Source organism: Lathyrus oleraceus, chromosome 6, assembly GCF_024323335.1.
Source record: "Lathyrus oleraceus cultivar Zhongwan6 chromosome 6, CAAS_Psat_ZW6_1.0, whole genome shotgun sequence".
Classification (NCBI taxonomy): Eukaryota; Viridiplantae; Streptophyta; class Magnoliopsida; order Fabales; family Fabaceae; genus Lathyrus; species Lathyrus oleraceus.
In genome coordinates, this window is record NC_066584.1 from 338,854,845 (window position 1) to 338,878,969 (window position 24,125).

At 37.3% G+C, this 24,125-nt stretch overlaps 2 protein-coding genes across 2 annotated transcripts; one reads left to right on the top strand and one right to left on the bottom strand.

Annotated features, from left to right (window-relative positions):
* Positions 1-15,706: 15,706 nt before the first annotated feature.
* LOC127098021 (rhicadhesin receptor-like) lies at positions 15,707-17,265 on the top strand. The gene is made up of 2 exons (XM_051036522.1): positions 15,707-16,101; positions 16,484-17,265. The coding sequence occupies exons 1-2, from the start codon at positions 15,990-15,992 to the stop codon at positions 17,026-17,028; spliced, it is 657 nt and encodes a 218-aa protein (XP_050892479.1). The 5' UTR covers positions 15,707-15,989; the 3' UTR covers positions 17,029-17,265.
* A 295-nt stretch (positions 17,266-17,560) lies between these two features.
* Positions 17,561-23,006, bottom strand: LOC127098020 (glutamate--tRNA ligase, cytoplasmic). The gene is made up of 6 exons (XM_051036521.1): positions 22,747-23,006; positions 22,460-22,556; positions 21,885-22,038; positions 20,347-21,470; positions 19,706-20,173; positions 17,561-17,934 (listed from the first exon to the last, which is right to left on the bottom strand). The coding sequence occupies exons 1-6, from the start codon at positions 22,884-22,886 to the stop codon at positions 17,716-17,718; spliced, it is 2,202 nt and encodes a 733-aa protein (XP_050892478.1). The 5' UTR covers positions 22,887-23,006; the 3' UTR covers positions 17,561-17,715.
* Between the last annotated feature and the right edge of the window lie 1,119 nt (positions 23,007-24,125).

Here is a 24,125-nt window from a genome sequence, read left to right on the forward strand (position 1 = left end):
CTGTGCTGTTGTTGTGCAGTTCTTTGGTTGTTCAGCTGAGTAATGTAATTTAGCTGATGTATGATAGAGTAGGGATCATTTCCCGTTGTTTTGAGCAGTATAGGTATTAGTAGAGTGTGCTAATACTGTGATTATTAATTGGCATGACATGATATGATTTTGTGATAATATGCATAATGCTGTGAATGGATGTATTATGTGGAATGGACTGTTTTATGGCTTAGAGTGTGAGCATATGTCCATTGTGGATGATTGTTGATGTTTGCATGACTAAGTGATTTAGCTTGCATATTGTGGCCTTTATGGTGGTAGCTAATTCCCATGGTGAGGAATTAGTGAGTGAATTATTTGGATAGTTGTTGATGTTTGCATGCTAGGTGATTAGCGTGCATAGCATAGCCCTTGGGGTGGTAGTTAATTCCCATGGTGAGGAATTAGTGAGTGAGTCACTAGGTCTCAAATGAGTGGGACTAGTGAGCTTGGTAGCCGTATCTGGATTTGATCGGTGAGGTTGAACTATATGTTCACGAATAGTCGGTACCGCATGCATGGAGTCTCATTGCATAATGTATGTATGTATGGCGTATAATATGAATGGATGTATTCCAATATTATACGTGGTTTTATGGTTGTGTTGAGTTTGAGTATGATGATGATGATGATTATGAGTTGATATTGCCGTTGCTGAATATGTGTGATCTGATTAGGGTGATGATATGTGTTAAATTACTTAGCATTTCATGATATTTTATAATGCTTATTATATCGATTGAGGAACTCACCCTTACAACTATGTTTTCAGGTAACGAGCAGTGATTGAGTAGACGCTAGTCCTTGGAGTCTAGTGTAGTTCCTTAGTGGGTCATGCTCTGGTAGATGTAACATCGGGATGGGATGTTTTACTATGTTTTCATTTGGTTGTTGAACAACTTTACATGTAATGTATTACATGGTTTGAATGTTGTTAGTTTGTATCCGCTGCGTATTATGCAAATGTTTTATTTTGATTAAATAAATGAGCATGACAGGATATTTTGGAAAATGGTGTGAAGTGTCAAGTGTGACACCCTTGATTGCATATTTACTCTGATTTATTTTTGTTATTTTAATTAAATATTTGGGGTATGTTAGAAGCGGGTTACATTAGTGGTATCAGAGCATAGTCGGTCGAGTCGAGTCGTAATTATTTTGTTTCCCCTGTACGGGATAGGTGTTGTGTAACCCTATCAGTACTTATTGTTTTCGCTTGTTGGGTTTTCAGAATAGAGATGGCTGGAAGAGGTAGAGACGATGCTGCGATTGCTGAGGCTCTGGGTATGCTAGCTGGAGTACTTGGAGGGAATCCGAATGTTGTGGGACTGGGAGCTGCTCGTCAACTGAGTGAGTTCCAGAAGAACAATCCTCCAATGTTCAAGGGAGCATACGATCCAGATGGTGCTCAGAAGTGGTTGAAGGAGATCGAGAGGATCTTCCGAGTGACTGAGTGTGCCGATAACCAAAAGGTCAGGTTCGGTACGCATATGTTGTCAGAAGAAGCAGATGATTGGTGGGTTGCTACCCGCACTGAGTTGGAATCTGCTGGGAATGCTGAGATCACTTGGGCGGTGTTCAGGGAGAGATTCCTGAGGAAGTACTTTCCAGAGGATGTCAGAGGAAAGAAAGAGATAGAGTTCTTGGAATTGAAGCAGGGCAATCGGTCTGTTACCGAGTATGCTGCTAAGTTCACAGAACTGTCGAAGTATTACACTCCCTATAACGAGGCTACTGGGGAATTTTCAAAATGTGTGAAGTTTGAGAACGGGTTACGTCCCGAGATCAAGCAGGCTATTGGGTATCAGCGGATTAGAGTGTTTTCTGACTTGGTTGACTGTTGCAGGATCTTTGAACAGGATACCAAGGCCAGAGCGGAGAGCTATCAGCAAAGGGTTGATAGGAAAGGCAAGAATCAGAATGATCGTGGGAAACCGTATGCAGCTGGAAAAGGTTTCCAGAGGCAGAGTGGGATGAAGAGGCCTAGTGGGGGAGACTCCAGTGCCCCTGCTAAGTGTTACAGATGTGGTCAGGCTGGACATCGTATCCATGAGTGTACCAGTAATGAGAAGAAGTGTTTTAAGTGTGGAAAAGGTGGTCACTTAGCTGCAGAGTGCCGGTTGAAGACTGTGACTTGTTTCAACTGTGGAGAAGTGGGTCATATTAGTCCACAGTGTCCTAAGCCGAAGAAAGAGAGCCAGTCGGGAGGCAAGGTCTTTGCTTTATCGGGTTCTGAGACTTCTGCAGATGATCGTTTGATCCGAGGTACGTGTTATATTAATGGCTTTCCTCTTGTAGCTATTATTGACACAGGAGCGACTCATTCCTTTATATCTTTGGGTTGTGCTGTGAAACTTAAACTAGAGATATCTGAGATGCATGGAAGTATGGTGATTGATACTCCTGCGAAGGGTTCAGTGACTACTACTTCAGTTTGTTTAAATTGTCCTTTAAGTATTTTTGATAGAGACTTTGGGATAGATCTAGTGTGCCTTCCACTAGTGCAAATTGATGTTATCCTGGGTATGAACTGGTTGGTGTCTAACCGAGTTTATATCCACTGTTTTGATAAGACTGTGATCTTTCCTGAGATTGAGGAAGGAAAGAGTTTGTTTCTATCAGCAAGGCAGGTGAATGAAGCGGTAGCAGATGGGGCAGAGTTGTTTATGCTGTTAGCGACTTTGGAGGCTAAAGATAAACTGGTAATTTGCGATCTAGCAGTGGTGTGTGATTTTCCTGATGTGTTTCCTGAAGAAGTGAATGAATTACCACCAGAGCGTGAAGTTGAGTTCTCGATTGATTTGGTACCTGGTACTAGACCGGTGTCGATGGCTCCGTATCGTATGTCTGCTGTTGAGTTAACTGAATTGAAGAGTCAGCTGGAAGATCTGTTGGATAAGAAATTTATTCGTCCGAGTGTGTCACCGTGGGGTGCACCAGTGTTATTGGTTAAGAAGAAAGAAGGTACTATGAGGTTGTGTGTGGACTACAGGCAACTGAATAAAGTGACGATCAAGAATCGGTATCCTTTGCCGAGGATTGATGATTTGATGGATCAGTTGGTTGGTGCGAGTGTGTTCAGCAAAATAGATTTGAGATCTGGGTATCATCAGATACGTGTGAAAACTGAGGATATTCAGAAGACTGCTTTCAGAACGAGGTATGGACATTATGAGTATTCTGTAATGCCTTTTGGTGTGACTAATGCGCCTGGAGTGTTTATGGAGTATATGAATAGGATTTTCCATCCGTACCTAGATCAGTTTGTTGTGGTGTTTATTGACGATATTTTGGTGTATTCGAAATCTGAAGAAGAGCATGCTGAGCATTTGAGATTGGTTTTAGGAGTTCTACGAGAAAAGAAGTTGTTTGCTAAACTGTCTAAGTGTGAATTTTGGTTAGAAGAGGTTAGTTTTCTTGGTCATGTGATTTCAAGAGGTGGCGTTGCTGTTGATCCTTCTAAGATAGAAGCGGTATCTAAGTGGGAAGCTCCGAAGTCAGTTTCTGAGATAAGGAGTTTTCTTGGACTTGCAGGTTATTATAGGAAATTCATTGAGGGATTTTCTAAGTTGGCGTTACCGTTGACGATGTTGACTAGAAAGGGGCAAGCTTTTATTTGGGACTCAAAATGTGAAGAAGGTTTCCAAGAGTTAAAGAGAAGGTTAACTACTGCTCCTATTCTGATATTACCGAGTTCGTCGGAACCATTTGAGGTTTACTGTGATGCTTCATTGTTGGGTTTGGGTGGTGTGTTGATGCAGAATAAGCAGGTTATAGCTTATGCTTCGAGACAGCTGAGGGTTCATGAGAGGAACTATCCGACACACGATTTAGAGTTGGCAGCCGTGGTATTTGTTCTGAAGTTATGGAGACATTACTTGTACGGGTCAAGATTTGAGGTTTTCAGTGACCATAAGAGTTTAAAGTATTTGTTGGATCAGAAAGAGCTGAATATGAGACAGAGGAGATGGTTAGAGTTTCTGAAGGATTATGACTTTGGTTTGAATTACCATCCGGGTAAAGCAAACGTAGTGGCTGATGCATTGAGTCGGAAATCATTGCATATGTCTATGTTAATGGTTAAAGAATTGGATTTAATTGAACAGTTTAGAGACTTGAGTTTGGTGTGTGAGAGTACTCACAATAGTGTTAAATTGGGAATGTTGAAGTTAACGAGTGGTATTCTGGATGAGATTAGAGAGGGTCAGAAATCCGATGTGCTTTTGGTTGATAAGTTGACTCTAGTGAATCAAGGTCAAGGTGGTGAATTCAGAGTTGATGAGAATGGTGTTTTGAAATTTGGTAATCGGGTGTGCATTCCGGATGTTACCGAACTTAAGAAGAGTATTCTTGAGGAAGGACATCGTAGTGGCTTGAGTATTCATCCTGGAGCTACGAAGATGTATCATGATTTGAAAAAGTTATTTTGGTGGCCGGGAATGAAAAGAGAAATTGCGAGTTTTGTTTATTCTTGTTTGACTTGTCAGAAGTCAAAGATTGAGCATCAGAAGCCGTCTGGGCTAATGCAACCGTTGGCTATTCCAGAGTGGAAGTGGGATAGTATCAGTATGGATTTTGTTTCTGGTTTACCGAGGACAATTAAGAATTTTGAAGCTATTTGGGTGATTGTTGACAGATTGACAAAATCGGCTCATTTCATTCCGATCAGAATGGATTATCCGTTAGAGAGATTAGCTGAGTTGTATATTGAGAAGATTGTAAGTTTGCATGGTATTCCGTCGAGTATTGTTTCGGATAGAGATCCTAGATTTACCTCGAAGTTCTGGGAAGGTTTGCAGAGGGCTTTGGGAACTAAGCTGAGATTGAGTTCTGCATATCATCCGCAAACTGATGGTCAGACCGAGAGGACGATTCAGTCACTAGAGGATCTTTTGAGGGCTTGTGTTTTGGAAAAAGGAGGTGCTTGGGATTGTTATTTACCTTTGATTGAGTTTACCTACAACAATAGTTTTCATTCGAGCATTGGTATGGCACCGTTTGAAGCTTTGTATGATAGGAGATGTCGGACACCTTTATGTTGGTATGAGTCCGGTGAGAGTGCTGTGGTTGGACCGGAGATTGTTCAACAGACTACGGAAAAGATTAAGATGATTCAGGAGAAGATGAGAATTGCTCAGAGTCGTCAGAAGAGTTATCACGACAAGAGGAGGAAGTCACTTGAGTTTCAAGAGGGAGATCATGTGTTTCTTCGTGTTACTCCGATAACTGGGGTTGGTCGAGCTTTGAAGTCGAAGAAGTTGACACCTCGATTTATTGGTCCTTACCAGATTTTGGAGAGGATAGGGGAGGTAGCCTATCGTATCGCTTTACCGCCGTCACTTGCGAATTTGCATGAGGTTTTCCATGTGTCTCAGTTGAGGAGGTACATTCCTGATCCGTCGCATGTGGTCCAAGTAGATGATGTACAGGTGAGAGATAACCTGACTGTTGAAACATCACCTATGAGGATAGAGGATCGAGAGTTGAAGCAGTTGCGGGGTAAAGAGATTGCCTTGGTGAAGGTAGCTTGGGGAGGACCAGCAGGTGGCAATGTGACTTGGGAACTTGAGAGTCAGATGAAGGAGTCCTATCCAGAGTTATTCGCTTGAGGTATGTTTTCGAGGACGAAAACTCTTTTAGTGGGGGAGAGTTGTAACACCCCGATAAAAATAAGATAATTATTTAATTTAAGTTAATATTATATTTATTAATTTAATTAAATAATTGGAATTTTTGGATTATTATTATTATTATTATTATTGGAATAATAATTATTGGAAAATATATAAGTTGGAAATAAGAAAAGAGTTTCATTTTTTTGGTAAAGAGGGTTTTACGTGAAAAGCAGAGAAGCGGCTGAAAAGAGGGAAAGGGCAAAGAGACAGAGCAAGAGGAAGAAGGGTTGAAGAACGGAAAAGCTTGAAGCTTAAAGATTCGCCGGATTAACTCAGGTAAGGGGGGTTTATCGTCGTTTAATGGATATTATGGGATAACATGTAGTGGGTAGTGATAAACCATTGATTTTAACTCCGATTAGAATGATGCATGCCGAAAATTTGTGAAAATATTGGATGAACGAAATATGGGTTTAATTGGAGAAATTCGTAGGAATTAGATGTAATAATGTTAGCAATTGTGAAATCGAATAAGGTATGATTCGTGTTAGATGATAGGAACGATTAATGTGAAAATTTGGATCGTAGGAGGTTGGAATTGGGAGATCTCGTAGCAGAGAAAACCATAGCAGATCTGGAAATCTGGTTTCTGGTCATACGCGTATGGCACTAGGCAATACGCGTATGAGATGGTCTGGTACGCGTATGGCACTAGGCAATACGCGTATGGATGAGGAAGATGATGTTTTGAACGTGGTTTGGTCTCTGTTGGTACGCGTATGGGGAAGTGGTACGCGTAGCATACGCGTATGAGATGGTGTTACGCGTATGGGATTTGGTCAGGAGATGGGCCATACGCGTATGGGACTAGGCAATACGCGTATGGGCAGGATTGTGATTTTTCTGTGCTGTTGTTGTGCAGTTCTTTGGTTGTTCAGCTGAGTAATGTAATTTAGCTGATGTATGATAGAGTAGGGATCATTTCCCGTTGTTTTGAGCAGTATAGGTATTAGTAGAGTGTGCTAATACTGTGATTATTAATTGGCATGACATGATATGATTTTGTGATAATATGCATAATGCTGTGAATGGATGTATTATGTGGAATTGACTGTTTTATGGCTTAGAGTGTGAGCATATGTCCATTGTGGATGATTGTTGATGTTTGCATGACTAAGTGATTTAGATTGCATATTGTGGCCTTTATGGTGGTAGCTAATTCCCATGGTGAGGAATTAGTGAGTGAATTATTTGGATAGTTGTTGATGTTTGCATGCTAGGTGATTAGCGTGCATAGCATAGCCCTTGGGGTGGTAGTTAATTCCCATGGTGAGGAATTAGTGAGTGAGTCACTAGGTCTCAAATGAGTGGGACTAGTGAGCTTGGTAGCCGTATCTGGATTTGATCGGTGAGGTTGAACTATATGTTCACGAATAGTCGGTACCGCATGCATGGAGTCTCATTGCATAATGTATGTATGTATGGCGTATAATATGAATGGATGTATTCCAATATTATACGTGGTTTTATGGTTGTGTTGAGTTTGAGTATGATGATGATGATGATTATGAGTTGATATTGCCGTTGCTGAATATGTGTGATCTGATTAGGGTGATGATATGTGTTAAATTACTTAGCATTTCATGATATTTTATAATGCTTATTATATCGATTGAGGAACTCACCCTTACAACTATGTTTTCAGGTAACGAGCAGTGATTGAGTAGACGCTAGTCCTTGGAGTCTAGTGTAGTTCCTTAGTGGGTCATGCTCTGGTAGATGTAACATCGGGATAGGATGTTTTACTATGTTTTCATTTGGTTGTTGAACAACTTTACATGTAATGTATTACATGGTTTGAATGTTGTTAGTTTGTATCCGCTGCGTATTATGCAAATGTTTTATTTTGATTAAATAAATGAGCATGACAGGATATTTTGGAAAATGGTGTGAAGTGTCAAGTGTGACACCCTTGATTGCATATTTACTCTGATTTATATTTTGTTATTTTAATTAAATATTTGGGGTATGTTAGAAGGGTGTTACATGTGGCGCGGTGGAAAAGTCACCAGGATCTGATGACGACCATGTTGTCACGTGTGGTTCAGGTGGCGGCGCGTGAGGCCACGCGTGGAGAAGGAGGTGATGCGTGTGTGTGCATGCAGATGTTTCTGGAGGTGAAAAAAATGGGAACAGGCGATCGCAGGAGGCGCTTCTGCCGGTAGGGTTGGTTTGTTAGAAGGTCGTAAGAAACAATAGCGAAAACGACGAAAGTGCGGTGGTGATTGGAGAATTTCAAAAATTGATGTCGGAATGAGTCTCGGTAGTGGATGGAAGGAAATGCAGAGTTATGACACAGTTTGCCAAAAAAAATTCTCACCGGAAGACAGTGGATCAACTAGATAAAGCACGGTGAATGATTGTCTCTCAGCAGGTTCTGATACCATGTTAAAATAGAAGAGATTGAGAGAAATTTGAATAAACCGTGTGTATTCAATAACACTACAAAAATTATTTTATATAGAGAGAGATTTAAAACTAACTAAATGTTATAATCAGTGTGAGACCTCTCTCTCTCTCTCTCTCTCTCTCTCTCTATATATATATATATATATATATATATATATATATATATATATATATATATATATATATATATATATATAACAACCGAAAGAAACATATCTTCAATCTTCGCTTGTTCAAAATTTTATGTGTAGAATTTCTCAAAATTGTAGGATACATGGAAGGTAAAATATTGGGACCAATGAAGAATAAAGTGGTAAGGACAAAGATTGAACGCATCATGATTTTGAAAATACAACAACCAATAAGATCAAATATGACCATAATAGATTTAAAAAGTATTTTGGAAATGATATGAGTGATATATGTAAAAATTAATTGACAATATGATACATATGCAACATACATATATACAATCTTCATTTCATAAAAGCATTATTGTAAGGGAACACATATTCAATAAAAATGTGTTATGATCCCAATTGGTTGGGAAATTTTCTAAAACATATTGTGTTTAATGGTGGATGAGGAAGGTCTATTGGATGGATGTGGTATATAAAAATCCTTATGTAGCTGCTTAATAAAGACAACTAACAGATTGTAGTGTGCATGTTTAATTGGTAAGGAGTTGTTACTCAATAAGTGTTGAGAAGTTGTTATAAGATAAACCCATTCATTTGGATGAACTTCACACTCATTAAAAGAAGTTCTGATTTAAGATGGTGGTGAAGACTTAAATGAATATTATTCAGATATATCTTTAATCTCGCAATGGAAATTTTTTCAAGTGTGTGTATGTGATATTGTAATTTGATTTTGTTGAAGTGTAATCCAAATTCACATTAGTTGTATTTAAATTTAAATTTAAATTTTATTTGATAGTTTTTTATGGTATAAATTGTGTAACCAACTTCAATTTGTAGTAGATTTCCAGTGTAATTGATTTTTCATTATGAGTAAAAAAGTTTGTTACAACACTTTCTCTCTCTTCCGTCATCGTTTTCATCTTAAACCTTGTGCTCCAACAATTGGCATCAGGGCCTGTTTCGACTTGGTGGAAGATCGGGAGCTGAATCCAATGTTGGATCCTGTTATAGGATGTGGGGAACTATAACATTCTCCCCCACTTTGGTTTTTTTTAGCTTTCCAGTGTAGCTGATGGTATAAATTGTGTAACCAACTTTAGGTTGTTGTAGATTTCCAGTGTAATTAATTTTTCATTTTGAGTAGAAAAGTTAGTTACAATATTTTCTCTCTCTCTTCCATCATCTTCTTCGTCTTCAACCTTGTGCTTCAACAATTGGTATCAGAGTCGTGGTTCGACTTGGTAGGGGAGCGGGAGCTGGATCCGATATTGGAATCTATTATAGGATGTGAGGGACTCACACTTGTGAGAGAGAATGTTAGGTGCAAGTGTGAGTGGTTAAAGCCCCACATCACATATGAATGGTGGAATTTTGAATTTATAATAGAGATGACCTATTTACCTAACACCTTAAGGTTTTGGGTTTAGATATGGTGTCTCCCTCTCTTGTAATCCTGGAACATAAGTCCTATTGGTGCTCCTGACTCTCCCGGACTCCCCAACAGATTTGAGGTATATATAATTTGGATTATAGAATCCAAAATACATTAATAACAAAACAAAATAATTTTGTTTGTTTGTTCAAAGATCAAAAAATACATGTTTGTGCACTAAAAAAAAAATTAAAGATGATGAATAGTATGAGAGTTCATATGAAAACAACTTTACTGTATCCACCAATAAGTAAAGCTAAAACAAAGGTGCACTAAAGATTAGTTGTTCTAGTCAGATTGGTTGTTCCACTAAGTGTTCATCGTCTTTCTTTAAGCATGTCAACTATTTGCATTCAAATACACATGCTTCTTAGACGAAGTCATCATGCTCAACTAAAAAGAGTGCATGTAAGACTATTCAGTTATCTTATCGACCTCTTTGTCATTCTCTAGTGCAACCCAATTTCCAAACTCTATATATGCATAAATACTTTGAAAATGTCATCGATGCTGAAGGAGATGATAATTATGGTTACTTGGTTCGTCTGTTGAATCTCATTTCATCATCCACCTTGATCTTATAAGAGAGATAAATAGTAATTGTAAGGATTATCTCGAGGTGGCAAACGAGCATGACCGCCTTGCGAAAAGCCGCAAAAAATGGCGTGGGGCAGACATATTTGAGGATGTGGGCCTAAAATACTTTCCCGTCCGTCATAAAAATGAGGGCGGAGTAGGACGGATCCACAGACACTGCATCTTTTAAGCATAAAAATACAAAAAAGATTGTTAATGTATGTGCCTGCAAAAGCCTACAAAAAATGGGACGGAGCGAGACAGACACATTAGAAGGTGCAAACCTATAACCTTGGCTCATCTCGTAAAAAAGTGCGGGTAAAACATATCTGACGGGTCGGGTCTGCTTTGCCAACCCCAATTATTTGAGAAAAATGATTGATTCAATTAAGTCAAACACATTCTAAATTTTGCAGGGGTTGGCACAATAATTCCAGATGAATGAATGATTATGTCAGATATGAGATTTTTTATTGCAGAGAAATAGGTTCTACTAAGCATGTATGAATTCTCAAAAATATATTTTTTGTTACGAGACGAAAAAAAAAGAGTTACTTGTTTTGCTTGTATATGTGTGTAACCATCATTTCAAGTAGGTAAAATTGTTTTAATTTTTAATTTATATTCCATGTTACTTGGGTATAGTATAACAATCATAACTTTTGGTGTAAATATATTTGAAAAATGACCGTCCAATACTTCCTACAAGTCCATTGTGAGAAAGACACTATCAATAAAAAAAATCAAGCTGAGAATACATATATCAACATAGAATGATTAAATATACAAACTCAACCAGGTTATAAGTGATTTCATAGTTAAAAGGTACACTCTGAATTCTAGAATATGAAATACATTTTTATCAATTCAAGAAGTTTCTCAGAGATTTTGGAAAAAAGAATTTCTCAAAGATCAAAACCTAAAAAGGCCCCAAACCAAGAGCCAGGCACAAGAACCTAGCTTTATGAGGCATTTGTTTTCTTTAGCTTGGGTTTGAATTCTTGATGGAAAATAGAGGTTTTTCCTGCCACCCCCCAAAAAGTATTGAAGCAATTCAATTTTTTTGAAAAGCTCTATATTTTTTAGGAAATTTAGTAGACAACACTGAATATTTACTATTGATGACAAGTAAGTTTATTTTTTTACCGAATTTAAAACATTTTTTCGGATTTTTTTATGATTTTACATCACATGTTTGGAAAATCCAATAAAAATTCAAAGTTTTCTCTGCATTTTTTGAAAAGTCCATTAAAAATTCATACATTTCACCGGATTTTTTGAAAAATGCAGTCAAAAAGCATAAATGTTAGGTCTGATATGTAGTGATTGACTGCATTTTGGAAAAACAAGTATTATTGTTAGATGTTGAACAAGATGTCCTGACATGTTCGTTCAACATTGAAGTGTGATCTTTTTTAGTAACTTGTGAGATTTGTTTTCTTTTATGATATATCTAAAGATACTTTGAAGATTTAGTTCACGAATTATGTAGAGCGTTTTCTAAAAAGCAAAAGACTATTTTGCCTTAACTTGTTTACGAAGTAAAAATGTCAAAACATTTTAGGAAATATCTGATCTGATTGAAATCAAATATGCTGAAGATTGTGCATAGATCTTAGATCTGCTGTAAATCAAGCCTAAAGCTCATGTCTTTCCACTGCTATTTATAGATCGTTTCTAAACCTAAGAAGGTAACAAAGCAGTGCAAAATATTGTCTAAATTAGGGTTTTGTGCCTGCGTATTATGTGAGCCATTCGAGTATCTCATCGATACTTGAATTGGACTTGGTTTATTGAGTTGTAACTGACAATCCCTCAGAAGCTTTTAAGCAAGAGTTGATTGTGTTTTTCTGTTATAAGTTGTTGTATGGTTGAAGGAAAATGAGAGGGGTCTCATATCTAGGAGAGTCTTAGATAGAAACTTTCACGGATATAGATTAGGTGAGAAGTCTGTAAACCCTGAGGTTGCTCAGGACTTCAAACTAATTCTGTGATAGTGGATTTCCTTCCTGACTTGGTAGCCCCCAGATGTAGGTGATATTGCACCGAAGTGTGTTAACTACTAATTGTGTTATTTCCTATCGTGTTGTCATTTAAATCCTGATATTGTTTGTGGTGTGATAATATGCTGACCCTGGTGTCGTGACATCGTGTACGACATCCAGGATCTGCATACCAGAATTTCAATAAATGTTTTCGGTTTTTTCAAAAAATATGGAAAAATGCATATGTTCAACCATACGTTTCAAAAAGTCTGGGAAAAACTTTGCATTTTTACTGGATTTTTCCAAACATGCGGAAAGTTGATAATTTCCGTATTTTTTGAAACACGCGGAAAGTTCATAATTTTTGAATCTTTTGATAAATCTGGCAGGTTAAAAAGTTTATTTTATTTTTGTAGTGAAGACGAGAGGCACAAATGGTACGATTGCTGATCGACATCGTGATAGAGTTGTTGCTGCGAGGGCTCGAGAGAAGGGAGGTGATGTAGAATACTCGCATCTCCAAGAGAGAAGAGTAGCACCAAATATATCTCACAGGAGACAGCTGGCCGATTAGGCTCAATTTCATGCACCCTAAACTATCTGACGTATATGATCTATATCTGCTTCTGGATGGATGTAAGATGATGAGGATGAGCCAGTTGATGTTCAGGCACCAGTTCAAGATGACATGCAGATGGTGGCAGAGACAGATGTGCCTCATCTAGAAGATACAGAGGTGCCTCATACTTTTGAGATGGTATATGTTCCTCATTCTCGTGAGGCAGAGGCATAAGCTACTATAGAGGTTTCTCTAGAGACAGTTATTGAGGCACCTACTCCGTATACAGATACCGAGGTGCCAACTAATGATGATATAGAGGTTACTCTTCCTCTTGAGACAAATGTCACTGCTGCTGCTTCGACAGACCCGTCTATACACACGGATGAAGGGTTTCCTGGTGGGTCTAGTAACTGATCTGTTTTCACATGATATGCAGATCACGTGGCATTCAAATTATGGCAGGGAAATATATGCATATGATATGTTGATGATGTGACTTTATTTATTATTGATACTTTGAAATTAACTGATATTGTTTACGTTGTTTTTTATAGGACCGTATTCCGCTTAAGGCGCCCACTCATGGGTTGAAGATGAAGAAGTTCTCTGATGTCGTAATGCCATCAGAGGTGAAGGTTAAGGATTACGGTCTCCTTCCACTAGTGGATTATTCTCTCACCATGCTAGACAATCATCTATTGACAGACTTTGTTAAGCAATGGCACAAGGAGACATCTTCCTCCCATCTTCCATTTGGTGAGCTGATAATTATATTGAGTGATGTCTCATCGCTTTTCCATATTTCGCTAACATGTAGTTTCTTCACCGCTCATATCATTATTCAGGAGACCGCGCATATGACATTCGTACATTACTTGTAGGTTATTGATCAGTAGGTCATAAATGATTTTAGGTTTATGAGGGATGCTCACTTTCGCCTATCTTGGTTGAGGGATAAGTATGGCGATCCAGTGCATTGGGGTATGTATGAGGCATCCGCTAGGGTACACATGCTACATCTTGCAGGATGTACTATCTTAGCAGATAAGTCTCATGTATATATTAATGTGAAGTATATGTGGTTGTTTAATAACCTTGAGTGTTGCAGTTGGGCATGAGGGTGTGATGCATTGATTGTTCTATATGCTACCCTTGGAGAGGCGATTGTTTTTAGATCAGGAATCTTGCCGATTATATGAGTCTATTTTAGGTATAAGTAAATTATTATTTATTATTATGTTAGTTATGTTTATGACATTATTTATGGTTATTTGAGTCTTTGTTTCTGTGCAGTAGTACGGGCCAAGAGATGGACGGGCCGACATGCACACATGAGAGGTGTTGTGGAGTACATGGGGATGATTAATATGCTGAGCATAGACGATGTCATCCAGACAGCCTACACATTCCATAGTGTGGATGAGGAGTTCGATGACACTACACTTTTTCTGGTTATAAGCGATGGGAGGCGTTAGTGGATAAACACTTACCTGATAGGTGTTTGCGCCAGTTTGGGTATGTCCAGGACATCCCACGACCAGTCCCTGCTATTCCATCTGAGGGCATTGATAGTTGATTCTGTGGCAACATTATAGGTTCTGCACGTGCCATTAAATATCGTACAATGGTTGTTTGATTCCTTGTGGAGTGTATGGATGAGCAGTTGGAGTGATACCTTACTGTATCACACCCTTGCATCATCCCATCCAAGCAACATAAAGATGATGTTGGACCTTCTCATGTTAGATCTTCACATATTGAATCTTCTCATGTTGATGTTGGGGTACCTTTGATGACATGATGCCGCCTTCACCGCCTCCACATGGTGCAAATGACGCTCAATGCCTGCCGATGATAGCAGTGATTATGGATAAACTTATGGGTTTAGTGAACCCAGATTGTGGGATTTATAGTTTGGCATTGCAGGCAACACACATAGCTCGTGGATGACCTATTTAGACATTATTATTATTATGTATTGTTTGTTATTATGTGTAGTATTACTCAAATATTTGCACAACATTGTTTATTAGATAACATTTTGCCATTTTCATTGATGCATGATGAACATAACTTAACATTTGACAAACGGTTACATAACTTTGACAGACGATTACATAACATAAGAAAACATTAATAAATACGAAAACCTAAACACTGCCACATGATTATGGACATTTCAACATCTTGATTATATCGTCGACATATCTAAAAATTATCGCATCAAACTCGATTGGTCCCTTAGTTTGTCTACAGTAATACAATTTTCACATAACTTTCAAATCTTCATCGGTCTTCAACTCAATAAGGTTGTATTTCACCCTTCCATCAATATCAATCAAGTCTTCACGAAACTCGATCTTACTAACATTTATGTTCTCGGTATTGGGCAGCAAATCATTCAACTTAGATCTCAAGACAATGAGACAATCGGTGCCCTCCGAAAGCAGAAACTCTACGAGAGGTTTCACCCCGTTGAAGTACACTTCTACCTTAAACAAAAATTGAGGAAAAGACATTGTAAGATGTTATTTTGAACAACGACCCCTATTTATACAACTTTGGATTCATTATGGACCACACAAAACGGTCGATGCAATCACATTTGAACAAAAAGCGTCGGCAAAATCTAAGCCTCTTAACTTTCACTCTTTTATAACAACCAAAATTTTCACTCATAGATGGAATATTTGGTAACTTTATGATGTTTTCCAAAATCCAGTACTAAACAAACATTCTGGATATTTTAAAAAAATTAGGTACCGGATTTTTTAGATTGTTCTACCGAGTTTTTTACATGAATATTATTGAAATATGTGGAGGTATCAGGTATAATAAGGGGTGATAAGATAAAACCTTTAAATAAACTATACTTAAAGTTGGAGAAATGGTTGGTATGAGTGTGACAAAAATCAAATGAAGAAGCGGCACGTTTGTATCTAGTCTTGTTGTCAACCCAACCCCATCCAGCTCTCTATCTTTGCTATAAATTCATTGATGAAACCCCACCTATTTTCCACCAACTCATCCGTTTCTTTCTTCTCATTCCACTCAAATTTCATTCTCTCCCATACCATTCTCTCTTCCTTGGTTCCCTAGCTACTTTCTTTCCATTTCATAATAATACTTATTCAATCCTGACTCTCATTCCACTCCATTTTCACTCTCTCCCAAACCATGAAGCTTACACATTCCTTGTTTCTTGTAACTTTGGCTCTGCTCATTGCCACCACTTTCTCATCAGATCCTGACTCTCTTCAAGACCTCTGTGTAGCAGACCTCTCCTCAGGTAGATACCCTTTCAACATTACTCTACTCTCTTCTTCATTCATATTAGAATACATAGTATAGTCTACAAAACAAAGAACTTGAGAAGTATGCAAATTCCAATTATTAACTCATCTCAACCTCAGTCCTAAAAGCACACCACTTCCACCAAACTACTTTATTTTTGCTTTTTCCTGACTCCACTGTTTAATCATGTGGTTATTATAGTATAGTATTCCCACTAACATAAACTTTCATTTGTCTCTTACCTGCATTACTTAGCACCACCAGCTGAATAATGATTATAGTATAATATCACAATGCTCAACTCATAAGCCACCTTCGTAGATTTAAAAGCTGTTACATTATTATCTTTTTTGCTGAAAAATTAATACTTGGAACAGGTGTGACAGTGAACGGATTCACTTGCAAAGAGGCATCCAAGGTAAATGTCTCAGATTTCTCATCCAACATACTAGCCAAACCAGGGTCCACCAACAACACATATGGCTCCGTCGTGACTGGAGCCAACGTTCAGAAAGTCCCGGGACTCAACACTCTCGGCGTGTCTCTGTCAAGGATCGACTATGCACCAGGCGGCCTCAACCCACCTCACACTCATCCACGCGCCACCGAGGTTGTGTTTGTGCTTGAAGGGGAGCTAGATGTTGGGTTCATAACTACAGCCAATGTTCTCATATCAAAAACCATTAACAAGGGTGAGATATTTGTGTTCCCAAAAGGTTTGGTTCACTTCCAAAAGAACAATGGCAATGTACCTGCTGCTGTTCTTTCTGCCTTCAACAGCCAACTTCCTGGTACACAGTCCATTGCTGTTACATTGTTCGCAGCTACACCTGCTATTCCAGATAATGTGTTGACTAAGACATTTCAAGTGGGTACCAAGGAAGTTGAGAAAATTAAGTCTAGGCTTGCACCCAAGAAGTAAAGTTATCTTATGGTGGTTTGATTGTCTGGCCACTTTCAATTGTTATTCACTTTTAATCTTTGTACCTTTACAGATCATGTTGAAACTCATAAAGGAAAAAGTTAGAACAAGTGGGTTGTATTCATTTGTCTTATAATGGAAATTGGAAAGGTTGTTGTATAATCAAATCGACCATCATGACTATTCTCTTGTTTCAGCTATTATGGGAGTAATAATAAATCAAATTTTTTTTGTAAACACTTGCCAATCAAACTCTCACATTGATAAAACAATTATTCATCAACTAAATTTGTAAATACTTCTCCTGATATAATTATTCCCCACCCTTTAATTAAATATAATTATTTTATTATTATTATGTAATAACTTCCTTGCAATGAATAAATCTTGGTCGATAGTACAATATTTTTATGGGATGGCATGGCAGCAAAGAAAGTGAAGAGACATATGGCTTTGACTTGAATCATCTATAATTATATATAGAAAGTCATCAAGCTCATAAACTAAAATAACTTTTCTAGTAGACACAGGATTGGTTCCCAAAAAACAGAAGATATTCAAAATTCAGTCAAGAACACAATTAAAATAAGTTGCTTATAAACATAACACTGTAGTCTTAGTGATGGTAAACATTAAAATAGTTTCACAAAGGTATCCAAATTACCGACTTGTTATTCAAAAAAACATTTACTTCAAAGATGCCTGCTGCCTGCCATCTGGGATTGCAAATAACACGATTGGTTTTGAAGGCCGGATGAAGGGTACATCACACCTGAAATACCCCTTCCTCTCCAGCTGCAATACCTCTCCACGCTGAAGATTTCGCATATTGGCGTCTCCATACGCTAGAGTCTCTTTTTTTGTACAGGGGTTAAGCACATCAACGAAATCCTCTCCTTCCTCAAGCTGCAAACAAAGTGAACATAAACTTTAACAGGGAAGCAGGAAGGCAGGTTTGACTCTGATCTATTCAAAGTATGAGTAACAGATGAAATGAACACTGAACCAAGGGTATGTACTATTGGATGCTTTAAGAGAATGGGATCAAAATACACTAGGGGTGTGCATGGGTAACCGAATGACATGAACTAATCTACTTTATAGGTTCAGCTTGAAAAACCAGACCAGTTTTCACCAAAACCGGTTTGGAACTGTTAAATGGTTCAAAACCGGTTTGGACCTGGTTCAAAATCAGCTTCAATTGAAAACTGTTTCACATGGGAATTAGAACCATCCAAGTTCACAAATGTGATTCCAGTACTAAAATGATTCAATCAGCAACAAAAACTATTCAATTATAATCATCAATCTGCAAAAGTCAAAATAATCAAACTCATCTTGTGTTTCACCTCAAAGTTATGCACTGAAACTTTTTTTGACAATCAAAAAAGTGCATATCTAATTCTAGGCTTTCTAACCAACAAAAGCTTAAATTTTTTCATCCAATTGTCAATCCTCATATTGAACTTCCCCGCAATTAATGTAGAATGAACAAAGCATTGAAAGAGTTCCGTTAGTGCAACATCATAAGCTTCAATTCATCTTCATCAGGGATTAATGACAGATTCAAAAGAGAGACTCAAAGGGATGACAGTTTTGTTCTCTGTGAAGGGAATTTATGATTCTTTGAGAAGCAACCCTTATGCTGTTAGGGTTGGTTTTGTTCGGTTGAGGCTTTGTTCTTTGTAAACAGATCTAGGGTGTTTGCTTTTAGGGAGAAGTAATAGTGGGTACCCGATATCACACCAGTTTTAAGAAACAGTCATCCAATTTATTTCTAAATTTATAAAATGGACTGGGTCAAGTTTATATATAATGACTTGGACTTTTTAAATTGGTTCACTGAATTATAAGTTATGGTTCTTGTGAACCAGTTTAAATGCATACCCCTTAAATACAGTGTAATCGGTGCTATAAAACTTGTGTCATGGCAGGTACGATGCACAAATGCGTATGAACTCCTTATTATAAAAACAAATATCCATATAGACAAAAGTGTAATTTTTCTCTCTCAAATTAAAGCCAAGGCTCATTGGTGGGTGATGATATGATTGTTAGAGAGGTGGCGGCCAAGGGAGTGCGAGTGGAGGTTCTAACAGTGGTTCAAGTAGTAAGTAATGGCAGTGGTAAATGCCATGGTGGGGTGGCTGGCTGATGGTAATGTATAGGTAAGTGTCTGGTGGTTGGAGGGGATGGTGTCTAGTTTCTTATCCTATCTTTAGCTTCAACCCTCCCATGGGCAAGGTAAAATAAAGAATCAGCTAAACATTAGTCTGTGTATACACCAACAATTATAGAAGCCAAATGGGATAGCTTATCCTTTGACTTGCAGTCTATGACAGTGTTAGGCACCAGACTCGTAACAGATAGGCAGAAAGTAAAATCAACAAAGAAGTGTCTTTCATTCGAAACTTTTTAAAAGAACTATTATTTCAGGCTTCAGCTCAATATTAATAATGAGCAATTCTTACATGATCACAATGTCCATGGATACAACCAATCAAAAGAACGACATCAAAGCTGTGCAAAAGTTATTTTATTATTTTTAACTTTTTATTGGTTGTGTCAATAGAAACTGTATGGACACACACATGAACTGCTCATGAAAATATTCACATATCATATATTTTCCTTAAAGTTTTTTAATGACAGAGACCCACAGAGGACAGAGACATACCTTTTTCTTCGTAATTAGATAATCAAACTCCATCAATGTCAGGCTAACTAGTTCATCTAACTCAGGTAGCCAAGTGAGCTTCAATTTTGTGGTCTTCACAGATCCTTCAAGATGCAAAACACCACTCAGCCCGGTGACATTTCCATCTTGGTCCTTCTCTACTTCCTTTACTATGGCATTTCCCCAATCCATCAAGGTTACTTCCTCACCAGCTGATATGGACTCTGCATCAGCATAGTCAAGCCATATCCTTTTAGTATATGTGGTAGCTTTACTTCCAGCAGCTTCGTATTTCTTGTGCCTAGGTATGATGCGAACAAATGATTCTTCAGGACCATCAGTTAGGGTCAACAATACACGTCTATCCGCAATGACGGCAGTGTGTCTGGGACATACAGGGTCAATAATCTTCTTATTGATGGTCCAGAGCTTGTCCCACTCCATGAGATTGAGATTTTTTGACGCACCCTGTATAAAAACAGAGAACAGTCATCAACATTTTAAGCACCTGTTATAGAACAAGAAAGTACAAAGAAGAAAAAAGTATGAGAACCGAATGACATATTCTACTGTATTTCTTAATTGTTAGTGAGTGCATATTTTCTTTACATATATAAATGAAAGCAAAACCTTCTACGTACTTGTTCAACAATAAATTGGATTAGTGCTTCAATTTTCAAACCTCTGCGCACAATTCCTTGCACTGTAGGAAACCGTGGATCATCCCATGAATCAACTCTTCCATTTTGGACAAACCATAGAAGCTTTCGTTTGCTGAGAAGAGTGTAGACCATATTCAACCGGCTAAATTCGTAGATGAGAACTTTCTTAACTCCCATATCCTCTTGAATCCGGTAATATTGAGCATTGCGATCATGATACTCACTTGACCGAAGGGCATGCGTGATACCTTCCTTAGAATCAACAAATGGACAAGCAAAATCATAAGTTGGATACACTTTATACTTAGATCCAATTCTATGATGAGGCATTGGATTGCAACGATAATAAACAGGATCACGAAGTGATTTGTTTGGGTCTTGCATATCCAACTTCCCACGGACACAACACTGCAAGCCCCTCTCTGATCCTGCAATCATTTCCTTCCATAATTTCAAATTCTCCTCTACACTATGGTTTCTGCATTTAGATTCTATGCCATCCATTCTCTCCTTTTGCATTTGTTCACGCGGAGTATCATCAACATATGCTTTACCCTGGCTAATTAATTTTTCAGCCAATTCCATTAACTCAGGGAAGTAATCTGACGTATATGTAATTGTTTCATATTTGATACCCAATGTATCAATATCTTTCACCAAGTTGTCTACAAATTCATTACTTTCTTTAGCAGGATTGGTATCATCAAAACGAATAATAACCTGACCCTGGTATCGCTCAGCAAAATACTTGTTCAACAGAGCTGCTTTTGAGTGTCCAATGTGAAGATAGCCACTGGGTTCAGGTGCAAATCGCAAGCGGACTTTTCCAACCTCAGCATCTGGAAGATCTATCTCAGCTAAAGGTTTGCCTCCTCCCTTAATGTTATCAGATGCATCCCCATTCACATTCCTTACTTTATCTGTGATGACTGCCTGGTCCTTTGTCTTGGTTGCAGATGGCTCTCCCAATCCTTTTTTACCAACATATGTTGTCGTGACTTCGTTTAAGGAAGTACCGTGTTCTGTCACTATTGAATTGTACCATCGCGCAAGATTTTGGTATTTCTTTGACTTCCTCAAACTTTCCCATCTTTTTCCAGCCCCTGAAAAGAATAATGAAGATGAATATGAAAATGAACTACCAAGTTACATAGATCAAAGGATGATAAAGTTAATGGCTGTAAAATTACTAAAGACCAAAAACAATGGAAGACAGAGTAATTTTGCTGCACAGACTGCCACAGAAATATATAAAATGATAAGCCAAAACAATAGAGTTTTTCAGTCGAAATAATAGAGCAAAATGGATCCAGCATAGGTTACTAGCTATACTCTAGATATGACACAGCATACAAAAAACCCTGTTTGGTCAGCATGGACGCGACTAGGAAATAACCACAAATTGTAAACACTAAACTAATACCAGGGTTTCCTTTCCAATAGGAATGTTGTTTAAGAGAGACTCAGTACAGTAGTATTGCATGTGAAATTAAATAGGCCTCATAAAATATTTTTACCTGCAAGACCTGCCCAGATAGCTATATCTGCAATTGATAATGAGTAACCAACTAAAAATGTACGCTTCTCCAAGTACTCGTCAATATATTTGCATCCATTCTCAAAAGCAGGGCCAGATGATAGTACAGGTGCATACTCTAACAATTCATCAATCTGAAAAGCCAAAGAAACGGGAAATAAGGGAAAAACAACTATAGAATGACTGAGCTAACAACCAGAAGCAAACGATAACTAACAAAACAAATATGAGTAAACCATCAATTTGGTCCTAAACAATCACTCCCTCTCCAATTTGTCCTAAACTACAGAAATGAAATAATTAAACCCCTAAACTAACCTCAATCAATCCATTTAGGTCCTTAACCTATCACTCCGCTATTTTGAAAGTAACTGTACCAAATTCCAGAGAGAGTTATAGTTTAAGGACTCAAATTGAAGGTTTACTCAAGAAACATTTAAGAGATAATTAAAAACACCATGTTTTAGACAACATCACTAATTCAATTGTCAACAAAAACTGCAATCTCTTCACTAAACCATCTTATATCATGCTATTATAAATCAGAAAAATCACCTGGCTAGTTTCAAATGCATTTTGGCCATAGAAATTCGGAAGTGTGGAAGTTCTTCCAATATAACGGAGAAGAACAAATGCTCCACGCAATTTTGACCTGTAACAATGATGTAATTGCAAACTATTAGATCGTATATATGACACTGCAATACACACAGGAACTGAATTGAAAATGCATGTATACAAAATTCAATAAATTAGTCCCATTGACCATGCGTTGCTAGTCGAAGCTATGGGAAATGAATAAAAATGGTGAAGAAAATGGAGAAATGAGAGTAGAAACATACCCGTTGGAGAAGTGAAGTGTGGGGGCGGAGTCGGGAGGGAGGGAGGAATTGATGGATGGAGAAATTCCGGCAAGCTTGGCGGCGGCGATGAGAGCTAACGGTGGCGTGGATGCGGCGAAGGAAAGGGTTTTGATGTCCATGTTGGTGCGATTCAGAAGGCAGAGAGTGAGTGATGGCTGCGTCGCTAGGTCAAGACTTTAGTTTCCGGTATTAGCTTGTTATTACACCCGCCGGATTGGAATTAATAAAATCAGGTTAAAATTTTTGCTTTTTATCTTTCTCCCTGAAAAAAAAGTCACAAAAAAAACATATAGTTTAGATATGTAATAAAATTAATTTTAAAAACAAAAACAATTATACCTAAAAATCTAAATATTTTAAGATCAATAATGTATCTCTTAAATAATTATTTTTCTTTCTTAGAACTAGAACCAAAGTAGAACCAAAATAATTATTTAAGTGAGACATCATTGATCTTAGATTTTCAAGTATAATTGTTTTTGTTTTTAAAATTAATTTTATTTATATAAAAATTATATTTTTTAATTTAAGATTTGGAATTGATTTTTATCCTTAAATTTATTATGCATTCACTTTATACGAATAAAAAATTAATTTATAATTTATAATTACAAAAATTACTAAGAACACCATATTTATCGAATATTCACAATTTTATTAAATAATTTATGAAACCTCTTTTAAATTGTATAGATATTTATAACATTTTTCTTCAATGCTTTTTGGTTAATGGAATTGGTTTCATACACATATGACCGTGCATATTTTAGACATGCATTCTCTATTATGTTTGTTGGATCTTATTTTTTGATGGACTTTGATGGACATATACAGAACATAGATGTATTTTTGTCAATTTAAGATTTTAGGGATGTCGGACGCGCCCTATCCCATTTTTATTTTGCAGGCTTTTATGAAGCATGACTAAATGAGACGAATATATCCACTTGTCACCCTTAGTTTCTACATCTTTTAAAAATTGAGAACTTTGATACAAGATTCTTAGAGTAAAAAATAGGTGTAGAAAACTTAATTCAAAAGATCAAATTTTCTTTGTATTAGCACATTAAGAGTTTATGATTGCATGTATTAAAAAAAAGTCTATAATGACTGAAATTTAATGAAAATAGTGAGATGAATAACATTTCTCTTTTTATACTAGTTCGATTATGTTGTCATTGTTAGTGACTTAATCTAGTCTCAACATTATAAGTTAAATGATTTTTTTTTCTTTCTATAATTTGCACACCAATTGTTTGTTTTAATGCTTACAATATTACAACGGTTCTTTCCGCTTATGAATTTAAGACACAAATCTAGTCTTTAATGTTTTATGTTAAATCTTGCAAAATTGATCC